The sequence below is a fragment of the Carcharodon carcharias genome, chromosome 4 (genome assembly GCF_017639515.1).
Source record: "Carcharodon carcharias isolate sCarCar2 chromosome 4, sCarCar2.pri, whole genome shotgun sequence".
Lineage (NCBI taxonomy): Eukaryota > Metazoa > Chordata > Chondrichthyes > Lamniformes > Lamnidae > Carcharodon > Carcharodon carcharias.
The window spans coordinates 19,564,949-19,577,757 of NC_054470.1; the positions used below are offsets into that span (position 1 = coordinate 19,564,949).

Below are 12,809 nucleotides of genomic sequence, written 5' to 3' on the forward strand. Positions count from 1 at the left end.
CCCTCCGGCTGCTGGCACCATCAGCACTCTCTGTCCCTACCATCTCCTCCAACGATTGTGAAGTGCTGTCTCCGCTGTGACCCGGGACACTAGTCGACGGTAAAGTTCCCACTGAGGTGTGTGTTTCTGCACTGGTGCCTGGCTGGCTGAAATGATGTGCCACAAGTTGCACGTGTGGGGCCTCAGGTGTGGAGGCGGGGGGGGGGGCTGTGGTGTCATTGGGCGCGGCCATGTGGTGGTGGTGCTGAAATTAACAACAAAGATAGTGCATCAGTTAGCGCACAGTCAGTTAAACCTTTCATCCCTTCCCCGCCAGCCTCATAAGTCGCTCGCCCTTCAAGACCCTAAGGAGACAAACATTGGTGGGGTAGAAAAGAGTCAAGACGAGCCCCACCCATTAGACGCGCATGCAGTCAGGCTGGTCAGATGGCCTCAGGAATGCCACATGGAATGTTATGTGCCATTGGAGTGGGGAGAGTGCAGAGGTACCTGACCTGGATCCATGCTGGTCTGGATAGTTGCGGGGCTGAGGAAACATCACAAACACTTGAGACATTTGCTGTGGATCACAGGAGATTGACAGGTCACATTATTGACCTTCATACCGTTAGGAGGGGCATAGACCGGGTGGCCAGAAAGCAACATTTCCCCTTGGCGCAGCGATGAGTAACATGGTGGCATTTGTCTAAGTTGAGTGCCATGAGGTTGACAGGTGAGGTGCTGAGGGCCTTTTGGGCAGAGTAATGTGGGGTGCACTGGCTGAAAGGGTGGTGGAGGTTCCAACCCCCCTAAGATGCAAAAAGCCTTTGGCTGTGCAGCAGCGATGCCCTGGCATGTTAGGCCATGGGGATAGTGGTCACATAAGGTGACTTTGGAAGGTGGTGGAAACGCGAATCCTCAAGAGGACAAGGGACCTTTGTGTATGACCCACGTGTCAGAGTGTCTCAGTCTGTGAATGAGCAGTGTTGCAGCATTAACGATTGCAGCAACCATCAGTGGTTTGGATGGTGGGCAGACAGAGTGGATGGGACTGTGGACCTCAAATACCTGCCCACTGGACCCCAGCCTCGCTGCCACCTGCTGTTCTGGCCTCAGGCCTCCTCCCCAGCTCCATGGCCTGCTCTTCAAATGGTGTCAGGCGCTGGAGGAGGGCGTGCCCTCCTCCAGTCCTCTGGTGCTCCTGGGCATTATGTTGACTTTTTACCTGCAGAACAGAGAAGAGCATTTATTGGGGCTGATCGCTCATGTACTCTGCACGCACACGCCACACCCCAACCACAGTGGCCCATCTGAGGCCTCCAGCGGCTCCTGTCCACACTACTGGTGATCAGTCCCCAGAAGATAGTACAGCTGCTCCCAACCCGCTCCCCCAATGGACACCTTGGACACATTCGGCGTCCATCACTTTGAATAACACACGGGTCTTAGTGCCCATGGCAAGGAGGCGCAACTAGGTGCAGCGCCGATGCCAGCAGATGGCACTTGGCCACAACATCTTGAGGCTCTCCTTTCACCATCTCATCACCATCAATAAGATATGTGTTGGAATTCTGAGTATGTGTCTTGCGGCCTCCCCTGCAGGTTGCCCCCAGACTACTAAATTGCGACAAACACCAACATATGCTGCGGGGAGAACCCTTCTTCTCCTCAACCACTAAGGCTGATGTAAGCATGGTCAGTACCTGTTTGCCCACCCAGCGTGCGCCAAATGCCCAATGCAGTAACGGCAGTGAGATGTGGGGGTGGGGGGAGGAGGGGGGGGGGGTTGGTGGTGGCGGTGGGGGTGGGTGCTCAAAGGCTAAGGCTACCTTCTGGGTCAAATGGCCAAGGCCGACATGGTACTCACCCTTCCAGAGCGCAGCAAATCATTGAACCTTTTGCGGCACTGGGTGCCAGTGCGCCGCATGTCATCATGGGCCCTTACTGCCACACCTGACTGGTGACATGGGGGGTGGGGGGGGGGGGTCGGGGTGTGGTCCTCCTCCTCCTATCCTCCAGATATAACACATGCCAACGGCTGGAAACCTCTTGCAGGAGGACAGCAAGGCATGCATCAGAGAATTGAGGGGCACAGCGGCCCCGGCTGACCTCTCCTGATGCTCACGCTCCTCTGGAACCACCACAGCTCCCTCCCTCACTCCCCGAGTGGCCATGGTGCACTGCCTCAAGTAGGATGCCTGGCCACTCTTTAAACAGACTGCCGGCTCCCCATTGGAACCGGCGGTCTGAAGCCGCCTGCCCCTGTGACTATTTTCCCATTCTCCACGGAAGTTGCAAACCCGCTGGGTGGGCCTTAATTGGCCCGAACGCGGAAAATGGCAGTGTGGCGGGTTTTGCCGACGGCAATCGGCTGCCCGCCTGTCGCCGAGTCGGTCAGGTCCACCCGCCCGGCAAATGGAAAATTCTCCCCCTGTTTCTGAACTTCACCTGACTAGGTGACACATTTCACCCCTCCTTTGAAAACAATCTAGTCTGGTTTATTTAAAATGCAAATGTCCTTTTACACCTTATATTCTAAACCTCCCCCATGTTTACCTACTTAACATTTCAAACCTAGCTTATCTTTGGTTGCATCAAAGCCTCTGGACCAGCTGCCTTTAATCCAATTAAGTCAGACACATGCACACCACTATTTTCCACTAAATTCCAATAGCATTGTTATATCTTCCTGACAATACCCCCCCTCCAACCTTACCCTTAAACAAATGTATTTTAAAAAAAAAATCATCAGGATATATGCATCACTGGCAAAGCCAGCATTTATTGCCCATCCCTAGTTGCCCTTGAGGATGTGATGGTGAACCCAGCTTCTTTTTGAACATCTACAGGCCATGTGGTTAAGGTATTTCCACAATACTGTTGAGTAGAGAGATCAAGATGTTAATGCAGTGATGATATATGTCCAAGTCAGGATGGTATGTAACAAAGGTATGTAGAGGTGACGATGTTTCCATGCGCCTGGTGCACATGCTGCACTGTCCTTCTAAATGGTAGAGGCTACAGGTTTGGGGATTATGAGAGTTGGCTTGAAAAGAAGATGCTTCTTAACAGCTTCATTTTCAGCCATGTCCATACAGCCAAACCTCAATAGAAATATGATACAATAATCCACAGAACCCTGAGCCCAATTCCCATTAGTAGTCACCTATGACACATTTGATGCTATCATCTGAAAGTTAGGACATTTCCATCATTCATTCAACAACAGGATCCCATGCAGCTCACCTCAGTATGTACTCAGTAGATTTGTCATTATCGCTGTTCCCAATCTGTTGAGTATTCTGACCTTGGGTTAATAAGTAAGCAGACACACCTTAGTGGGAATTTTCTAAAAAAACTGCTACAGATTCATCCATGATTATTGATAGATTTTTATTAGTTTAAGGTGTTCAGGGGTCTAGAGCAAAGGCAGTTGAGGTGCAGATCAACCTTGATCTAGTAGAATGAAGGGATAGTCTCGAGGGACCAAATGATCCACTCTTGTTCCCATGTATAGGAGCGGAACTTTTACAGAATTGTAAGCATAAAGTGAATTGTTACTGTTTAGAACTTACTTTCAGGATATGCATTGGAGAGCATGGTTGATTCAATTCGACAGCATGGAGTTAAAATTGAGAATTCAGAATCTTATGTTTAAAGCTTAAGCCTAAATCCAAAATAGGATATTTGCCTGAATGTTTATTTCTAACAAGGATAGGTAAATAAATCTTTGATTTTCTCTAATGCAATACAACCGTGAGATCAACCGAACTGCTGGAAAAGCACCAAGCCAAGATTTAGTGCTATTCCCAGAGGGACAAAGGGAAAATCAAACAAAAATTTGCATTTCTATAGTGTCTTTAGCATAGTAAAATATCACAAGGTGCTTCACAGGAGCCTTCTCAAACTAAACTTGGCACCAAGTTTATAATCTCTAAGGAGATATTAGTGCAGATGGCCAAAAGCTTGGTCAGTTAGGCAGGTTTTAAAAAAAATCTTAAAGGAGGAGAGAGATGCAGAGATGGAAAGGTTTAGTAAGAGCATTACCATCATTGAATCCCCAACCACCAATAACCTGGGAATTATCATTGACCAAAACTTTAACTGGATCAGCCACATAAATACTGTGGCCATGTGGGCAGTTCAGAGGCTGGGTATTCTGTGGCAAGTAACTAAGCTTCTGACTCACTGAAGCCTTTCCACCATTTCCAATGTACAAGTCAGCAGTGTGATGGAATCCACTTGCCTGGATGTGTGCAGCTCCAACAGTGCTCAAGATGTTCATCGCCATCTAGAACCCAGCAGCCCACTTGATTGGCATCCACCCACCACCTTAAGCATTCACTCCTTCCACCAGCAATGCACGGTGGCAACAGTGTGTACCAACTACAAGATGCACTGCAGCAACTCACCAAGGCCCCTTTGAAAGCACCTTCTAAACCCATGATCTCTACCTCTTAGAAGGGCAAAGGCAGCAGACGTATGGGAACACCACAATCTCAAAGTTCCTCTCCAAGTCTCCCACCATCCTGATTTGGAAATATGTAGAAATTCCTTCATCATTGCTCGGTCAGATGGAACTCCCTATCTAATAGCACACTGGCTGCAGCTTCACCAGCTTCTCAATGGCAATTAGGGATGGGAAATTAATGCTGGACTTGTGCAGTGATACCCACATCCTGTAAATGAATTAATAAACAAAGGCTTCAGACAGTGGTCAGGGAGAGTTAATTAATTTGCTGCCAACAGCTAATTCAAGCGTGGCACTAATATAAAAACAAAATACTGTGGATGCTGGAAATCTGAAATAAAAGTAGAAAATACAAGTTCTGATGAAAGGTCATCTACCTTTCTCTATAGATGCTGCCAAACTTGCTGAATATTTCCACCATTTTCTGTTTCTAATTCAAGAATTGCACTGGTCTGAAAACAGGCTACTTGTCTGCTGTCGTGTTTTGTGAATAGACAATTAAAGGAGAATGAATTGCCAGAAGATTAAAACTCTCATTTTTAGTGAAAAATTGGCCACATATCTTGCATTTTGACTTTCAGAAATGGATGAAATTTCAGCGTGACTTTGAGAACTTCAAAACTGCTTGTATTCCATGGGAAATGAAAATAAAAGAGATTGAAAGTAAGTGGAACAGACAGTAATTTAAAGTCTCTGACAAAATGCACTTGCTTAGTTGTCAGAGTATGAAGTTAATCTAGCATGGTAATTGGTATTTGTAAAATGCCTGAAAATTTTTATGTTAATGTTCTTAGCATAAATTTAGATTCACTAAATATTAATATTTTTCCTTTCATTTTTTTCTTCTTTTTTGAAATAGTCATATAGCCAAAAAGCCATGGAGTTACTTATGGCACAGAATGAGGCCATTTGCCCCATTGGGTCCATGCCGGCTCACCAGGGAGTAATCCAATCCATTTCATTCCCCTGCTTGGTCCCCGTCGCACTGGAGGTTTATATCCTTCCAGTGCCCATCCAATTTCTTTTGAAATCATTGAGTGTTTCTGCATCGACCACCCTCTTGGACAGCGAGTTTCAGGTTGTTACCACTCAGAATCGCAGAATGGCTACGGCACAGAAGGAGGCTATTCAGCCCATCATGCCTGTGCTGGGTCTCCGAAGGAGCAATTCACCTGGTGCCACTCCTCACCTTCTCCCTGTAGTCCTGCACATACCTCCTTTTCAGATAATAATCCAATTCCCTCTTGAATGCATTGATTGAACCTGCCTCCACTACATTGTTGGGCAGTGCATTCCAGACCCTAACCATTTACTGCAGAAAAAGATTTTCCTCATGTTCCCAATTACCTTAAATCTGCGGCCTCTTGTTCTTGATCCTTCCACTAAAGGTAACAGTTTCACCCTATCTACTATGTCTAGACCCCTCTTGATTTTGAATACCTTTATTAAATCTTCTCTCAGCCTTCTCTTCTCCAAGAAAAACAATTCCAACTTCTCCAATCTATCTAAGTAACTGAAGTTCCTCGTGCCTGGATGCATTCCCGTGATTGTTTTCTGCACTCTCTCTTATGTCTTCACACCCTTTCTAAACTCTGGCACCCAGAACTGGATGCACTACTCCAGCTCAGTTCAAATCAGTGTTCTAATACAAGTTTAACATAACTTCCTTGCTTTTGTACTCTATGCCACTATTAGTAAATCTATCCTGCCAATTTCAATGATTTATGCATATATATAAATATCCAGGTCCCTCTGCTCCTGCACCCCCTTTAGAATTCTATCCTTTATTTTACATTGCCTTTCCTTGTTCTTCCAATCAAAATGAATCATTTCACACTTCTATGCATTCCATTTCATCCGCCTCTTGTACATCCATTCTGTCATGATCAGAAAACACGAAGGAATACGCTCATCATCCTGACTTGGAAATATATCGCCATTCCTTCACTGTCGCTGGGTCAAAATCCTGGAACCTGCTTCCCAGCAGCACAGTGGGTGTACCCACACCACATGGATTGCAGCGGTTCAATAAGGCAGCTCACCACCACCTTCTCAAGGGCAGCTAGGGATGGGGAATAAATGCTGGCCCAGCCAGCGAAGCCCACATCCCATGATTGAATAAAAATATATACATCTATGTCATCCTGGCTACTTCATAAAATTATTATTTTTCTTTTAAGAATGGACAAAGGCTAACACAAAAAACACCTGGAATGTAACACTCCTTGCATTGTATAAATATTCTTGCCAAGCTAACACGAAGGATAGTAGACGAGACATCTGTACCAGCCAGCTATGAACAAAGGCAGACCTATTTGTGACTCCTCATCTCCAATGTTGTGCTAATGGCTCCACAGTTACCGGCTCAAAACACAATGCATTTTAACCAGGGGAGCTTCATTAGCTGAATAACTGGATCTGAAACCACTCTGTCACATGACCAAGACTTGAGCTGTTTGTATTGCTTTAATTGTATGGCTTTCGGATTCCATTCTCAGCCTGCTATTTAACATTTGAAGGGCAGGCAATACAGAAGCAAGCTCTGGCCAGGTTGAACAAATGGCCACCATCTAGCCTGACTCTGCTGGGAAGATTTTGTACTATTGCCTACAGAACTGATTCAATCTCTGTGTGCCTACTTCACCTTGGGACATCAACAACGCCAGAAAAATTAATCTTACACTGTTGGTTTTTCAGCCAGTCAAATTCTGCAAAAGAATTCCTCATTGGACTTTAATTCTTGTCTCTGGACTCATGTGAAACCATAATTCTTAATCTTATCATGGTCTCTGCCCTGAACTCCTTTCTTTCACTTATCTCTCTTTTGTTGTATGAATGCAAAAACTGGGGTTGTTCTGCTTGGAGCAAAGGAGATTGATGGAGATTTGATAGAGATGTGAAAGCTTATGACAAATTTGTATAAGGTAGACAAGGAAAAGCTGGTCTCATTCACTGATGGTACAAGGACTAGGGAACACAGGGTTACGGATGTTGCAAAACCCCATTTCTGTGTAAAATAAACTACCCCTCTTATTTTACTCTACCTCGGTTTTGTTGTGGCATTATTAATGGCGGATTGGACCATTCCAAATCCAAAGCATTGGGGGAAATACGTCACTGCTTATAATGGAGGAAATCAAAAATAAAAAACACCTTTCTGTTTATGGACGGGTAGTGAGTGGAGAAATCATGGCTGTTCTAAATTAAACCCCCTCCCGTCTGTAACAATTACATCAACCTGTCTAAGTGCTTTTGAAGTTCTACATTATCCTCCTCACAGTTCTCAATGCTTCCAAGTTTTGTGTCATCCACTAATTTTGAAATTGTGCCTCGCTGTGTAACTGTTCTTCCTTACATTTCCCCTGTATCTCTTTCCCAAACCCTTATACCTGTATTTCCTAGTCCTTGTACCATCAGTGGATGAGAACAGTTTTCCTCCCTGTTGCTTGCCATTTCAACACACCATCCTGCTCTCATGCCCATATGTCTGTCCTTGGCCTGCTGCAATGTTCCAGTGAAGCTCATGTAAACTGGAGGAACAGCACCTCATCTTCCGACTAGGCACTTTACAGGCTTCCGGACTTAATGTTGAGTTCAACAACTTCAGATCATGAGCTCTCTTCTCCATCCCCACCCCCTTTCTGATCCCCCCCCTTTTCCAATAATTTATAATTTTAAAAATATATATTTTTCTTTTCCCACCTATTTTTAAATTTATTTCGATCTATTGTTTTATCTCCACCTTTTAGCCCATTTCAAACCCTTCCCCCCACCCCACCCCCAAGAGGGCCATCTGTCACTTGCTCGTCCTGCTTGCTACCCTTAATGTCCCCATTAGCACATTCCTTAGATAATATCACCACCAGTCAACACCCTTTTGCCCTTTTGTCTATGACATCTTTGGCAATCTCTTCTTTGCCTTCACCTATCCAGCTCCACCTGTCCCACCCCACTCTACCAGCTTATATTTCACCTCATTTCTCTATTTCCTTAGTTCTGATGAAGAGAGATACAGACTCGAAACGTCAACTGTGTTCCTCTCCACAGATGCTGTCAGACCTGCTGAGTTTTTCCAGCTATTTTTGTTTTTGTTACAGTTTTCCCTTGTCTACCTTATCTAAATTTGTCATAAGCTTGCACATCTCTATCAAATCTCCCTCCATCTCCTTTGCTCCAAGGAGAACCACCCCAGTTTTTCCAACCTAAACTTGTAACTCAAATCCGCCAACCCTGGAATCATTCTGACAAATTTCCTCTAGCACCCTTCCTAAAGGATTGGAATCAAACCCGAGTTAGGGCATAACCATATATAAAGATTCAGCATAACTTCCCTGCTTTTGTATTCAATGCCTCTATTTATGAAGCCCAGGATCCCTTATGCTTTATTAACCATTCTCTTCAGTATGTCCCACACCCCAAGAACCTTCTGCCCCTACACACCTTTTAGAACTGTGCCATTAAGTCTATATTGCCTCTCCCCATCCCTTATGCCAAAATGCATCATCTCACTCTTTTCTGTTTTAAATTCTATCTGCTACTTGTCTGCCCATTCTGATAGCCTACCTATGTCATGTTGCAGGCAATTTGTGTCATCTTTACTCCTCTAAGTTTGATATCATAGGAAAATTTTGAAATTCTATTTTGTATTCCAAGATTCAAGTCATTTATATATGCATATTTCACTTTTACATTTTTGTTTTTAAAAAAAGTTAATTTTTGGGATTTGGGTTTTGCTAACAAGGGTGGTAGTTATTGTCCATTCTTAGTTGCCCTGAATTATTTGTAATATTTTGACACAACTGAATTTAGTGAATGTGATTTGAACTCATATTCTCTGGATTATTGTTAAACCAGTCCTCAGGATGTCACCTTATCCTAGCCACTGCTGGAACTTCAAGGATGACTCCATCTCAGACAGAATTTTAAAAAGTCCTTTCATGGGATGTGGACATGCTGGCTAGGGCAAAATTTATTGCCCATCCCTAATTGCCCTCGAGAAGGTGGTGGTGAACTGCCTTCTAGAAACTCTGCAGTCCATATGGTGTAGGTACACCCACGGTCCTGTTAGGGAGGGAGTTCCAGGATTTTAACCCAGCAACAGCGAAGGGACGGTGATATATTTCCAAGTCAGGATGGTGAGTGACTTGGAGGGGAGCTTCCAGGTGGTGGTGCTCCCATGTGTCTGCTGCTCTTGTTCTTCTAGATGGTAGTGGTCATAGGTTTGGAAGATGCTGTCTAAGGAGGCTTAGTGAGTTGCAGCAGTGCATCTTGTAGATGGTACACACTGTTGCCACTATGCATCGGTGATGGAGGGAGTGAATGTTTGTGGATGGGGTGCCAATCAAGTGGGCTGCTTTGTCCTGGATGGTGTCAAGCTTCTTGAGTGTTTTTAGAGCTGCACTCGTCCAGGCAGGTGTAGAGTATTCCGTCACACTCGTGACTTATGCCTTGTAGATGGTGGACAGGCTTTGGGGAGCCAAGGGGTGAGTTACTCGCCACGGGATTCCTAGCCTCTGACCTGTCTTGTAGGCACAGTATTTATATGGCTAGTCCAGTCCAGTTCCTGGTCAACAGTAACCCCCCCACCCCTCCGGATGTTGATAGTGCGGGATTCAGTGACGGTAATGTCATTGAATGTCAAAGGACAATAGTTAAATTCTCTCTTGTTGGAGATGGTCATTGCCTGGCACTTGTGTGGCGCGAATGTTACTTGCCTCTTGTCAGCCCAAGCCTGGATATTGTCCAGGTCTTGCTGCATTTGGACATGGACTGCTTCAGTATCTGAGGAGTCGCGAATGATGCTGAACATTGTGCAATCATCAGCGAACATCTCCACTTCCGACCTCTGGCAAGGCATAAGAGCTCATGAAATAATATGAGGTTCTGAATCCCATTCCTAACTGGTTCAACTAAACATCAAATTTACTATAATTGGCAGCTTCACTCACAGAAGTCTCAAGTGTAAACCAGGAATGCCCTTCTAATGAATGCATTTCTGAGGTTGGGTTAGGACACATTGTTGGGCAAAATAGAGGGATTGCATAACATTTAATCCCAGCTGTAACTGAGCTGGAAATATTTGATGCTCAGATACACCATTTCCTACTACTGACATGTCTCACATTGTGAGTATTAAAATATTACAATCAATACATGTTTCATTTTCAGTAGCATTGTATTATATGTGCCATTTTGACTGAGCATCAGATGGTTATGAGTACAAGTCCTACTCCATGACCTGACAGCACAATCTAGGCTGACATTTGGGTTCAGTAGAGGGAGTGCTATAATATCAGAAGTACCAGGGGATAACAGCAACAGCATGGACACTGGTGGAGTGGTAGTGTTGGGAGCATGAATGCTGTCATTCTGAGAGAGGACTGCTGGTTTGTGTCCTAGGGCATCAGCTTAGCAAACCTAGTGATCTGTTGGAGGATAGAATACTAGGGCTTATGCAGCCTGCTGCAACTTACTTTGAGCACTGTAGTCTGACATTACATTGTTGCAAGCTGACCTTGCATGACAGCAACCTGAACTCCCACTCCAGCAATGAGAATTTAGGTGGCTGCTGCTAGTGTTGAAATAGAGATTTTGAGATTGGCTATTAGACATCTCTTCCGTGCTGGAAAGGATAGTCTCAAGCTCCGTGCAAAACCCTACGCCACTGGTGCTGAAGCTCTCCATGCATTCAGAGAGGCTTCCTAAAGCATCAGGCCTTGAGTTGTGCATTCCAGCAGGGCTCTTCTGTACAATGTCTCTTCAAAGTCCTCATCTATTTCCTCTCACTGCCCTGGCTGCAGTTTACTAGTTTCTCGTGCCTCTCTATGTACAGATCCTGTTTCTAATCTATTATCTAAGATAGGTGCATTGTCAGTATGTGAGCTGATAGCTGTGAGTGTGAAATCAAGTGATGGTGTATCTTCATCATCACTCTCTCCTGGATTTTTCCTTCATTGCCTGGCCCGTTGCACCTCTTGGAAAAGAAAAAGGCACAAGGATAAGGATGTGATTAGGGGAGGAGGGAAGTAAGAGGTGCATGCTAACACCACCTGCAACTAAATCAGAAGAGAGTGTGGGATGAGGGGAAGTGGGATATGAGGAGGATTAGGTATGAGGATAACATCATCTTTGCTGACTTCAGTCTTGCCACTGAACATGGTCTATTCAATGGCCTTTTCAACAATGTCCAGCACTGGGGTTTGGGATGTGCAGACATTCCTGTCCCCCTGCAATTAGCTCCTGCTGCTGCCAGTTGTGCGTCACCTTGTTGTATAAGAGAGAGGGAAGTCTGTCAGTAAGTGTCATGCAATCTATTTGGCTGATGTGACTATCATGCACAGGTTGTAAGTTGTGGGCGTGAAGCTTGCAGAAATGCTAAGTGATAAAAACAAAAAACTGCGGATGCTGGAAATCCAAAACAAAAACAGAATTACCTGGAAAAACTCAGCAGGTCTGGCAGCATCGGCGGAGAAGAAAAGAGTTGACGTTTCGAATCCTCATGACCCTTCAACAGAACTGTTGAAGGGTCATGAGGATTCGAAACGTCAACTCTGTTCTTCTCCGCCGATGCTGCCAGACCTGCTGAGTTTTTCCAGGTAATTCTGTTTTTGCTTTAGAAATGCTAAGTGTGCAGGTGAAGTAGAGCATGCGAATGATATGCATGAATTCTGATTGATAGAGGTTGTTAGGTGAGTGATGGGCGTAAAGTGTGCAGTGACTGACAGTAGTGTTGCAGTTTCTACTTTATGGCATTTGAAGATGCATTCACTGAGCTTGACATTTCCCGTGGGATCATTAACCTTCTTATGGCAACATATTCAGGTGTTTGCAGCCTGATTCTGAGCCTTATTCTAACTATAGTGGAAGAATTTTAATGCTGTTGGTGTGAATAGAGCAGAGGGTCTTTAAAATGGACCATTAAGCCTTAACACCTTTTCCCACTTGAATCCTGCTGACCACTATTTTAGTGGATAAACTTCAGTTTGGTGGCGGACACACCTGCCACAAACAGGCAAGGGCCTCATAATTATGCTAATTTGGGATCCCTGATATCAATGAGGGGCCCTTGTTGAATTTTAGCTCAATGTGTGAGCAAGCCCCTACGACTTTATCATCAGAACGAAGCCGGTCAACATCTGTCAGGAAGATTTAGAGGTCCTTCAAGGTAAGCTGAAATATTTCCTTTCTGGGCCAGGAGAAACAGACAGCTTTCAGGCTGCTCATATTTCCACTTACCAGCTGAGTGTTGCTTTCCTTCTGTTTCACACAAGCAACCGACTGGAGTTGGGAATTAACGCAAGAGTTAAATTACTGGGCCTGAAATCCATAACTTTGAGTGTGTTTTGAATTCATCCAATGT

The 12,809-nt window shown here is 44.9% G+C and overlaps 1 protein-coding gene across 1 annotated transcript in view; it reads left to right on the forward strand.

Annotated features, from left to right (window-relative positions):
• Positions 1–12,809, forward strand: part of tmc1 (transmembrane channel-like 1) — a 109,023-nt gene that overhangs the window by 31,506 nt on the left and 64,708 nt on the right. Inside the window, exon 12 of the mRNA XM_041185265.1 lies at positions 5,032–5,113. Within this exon, the coding sequence (XP_041041199.1) occupies positions 5,032–5,113 (82 nt within the window). The remainder of the gene's footprint in view (positions 1–5,031; positions 5,114–12,809) is intronic.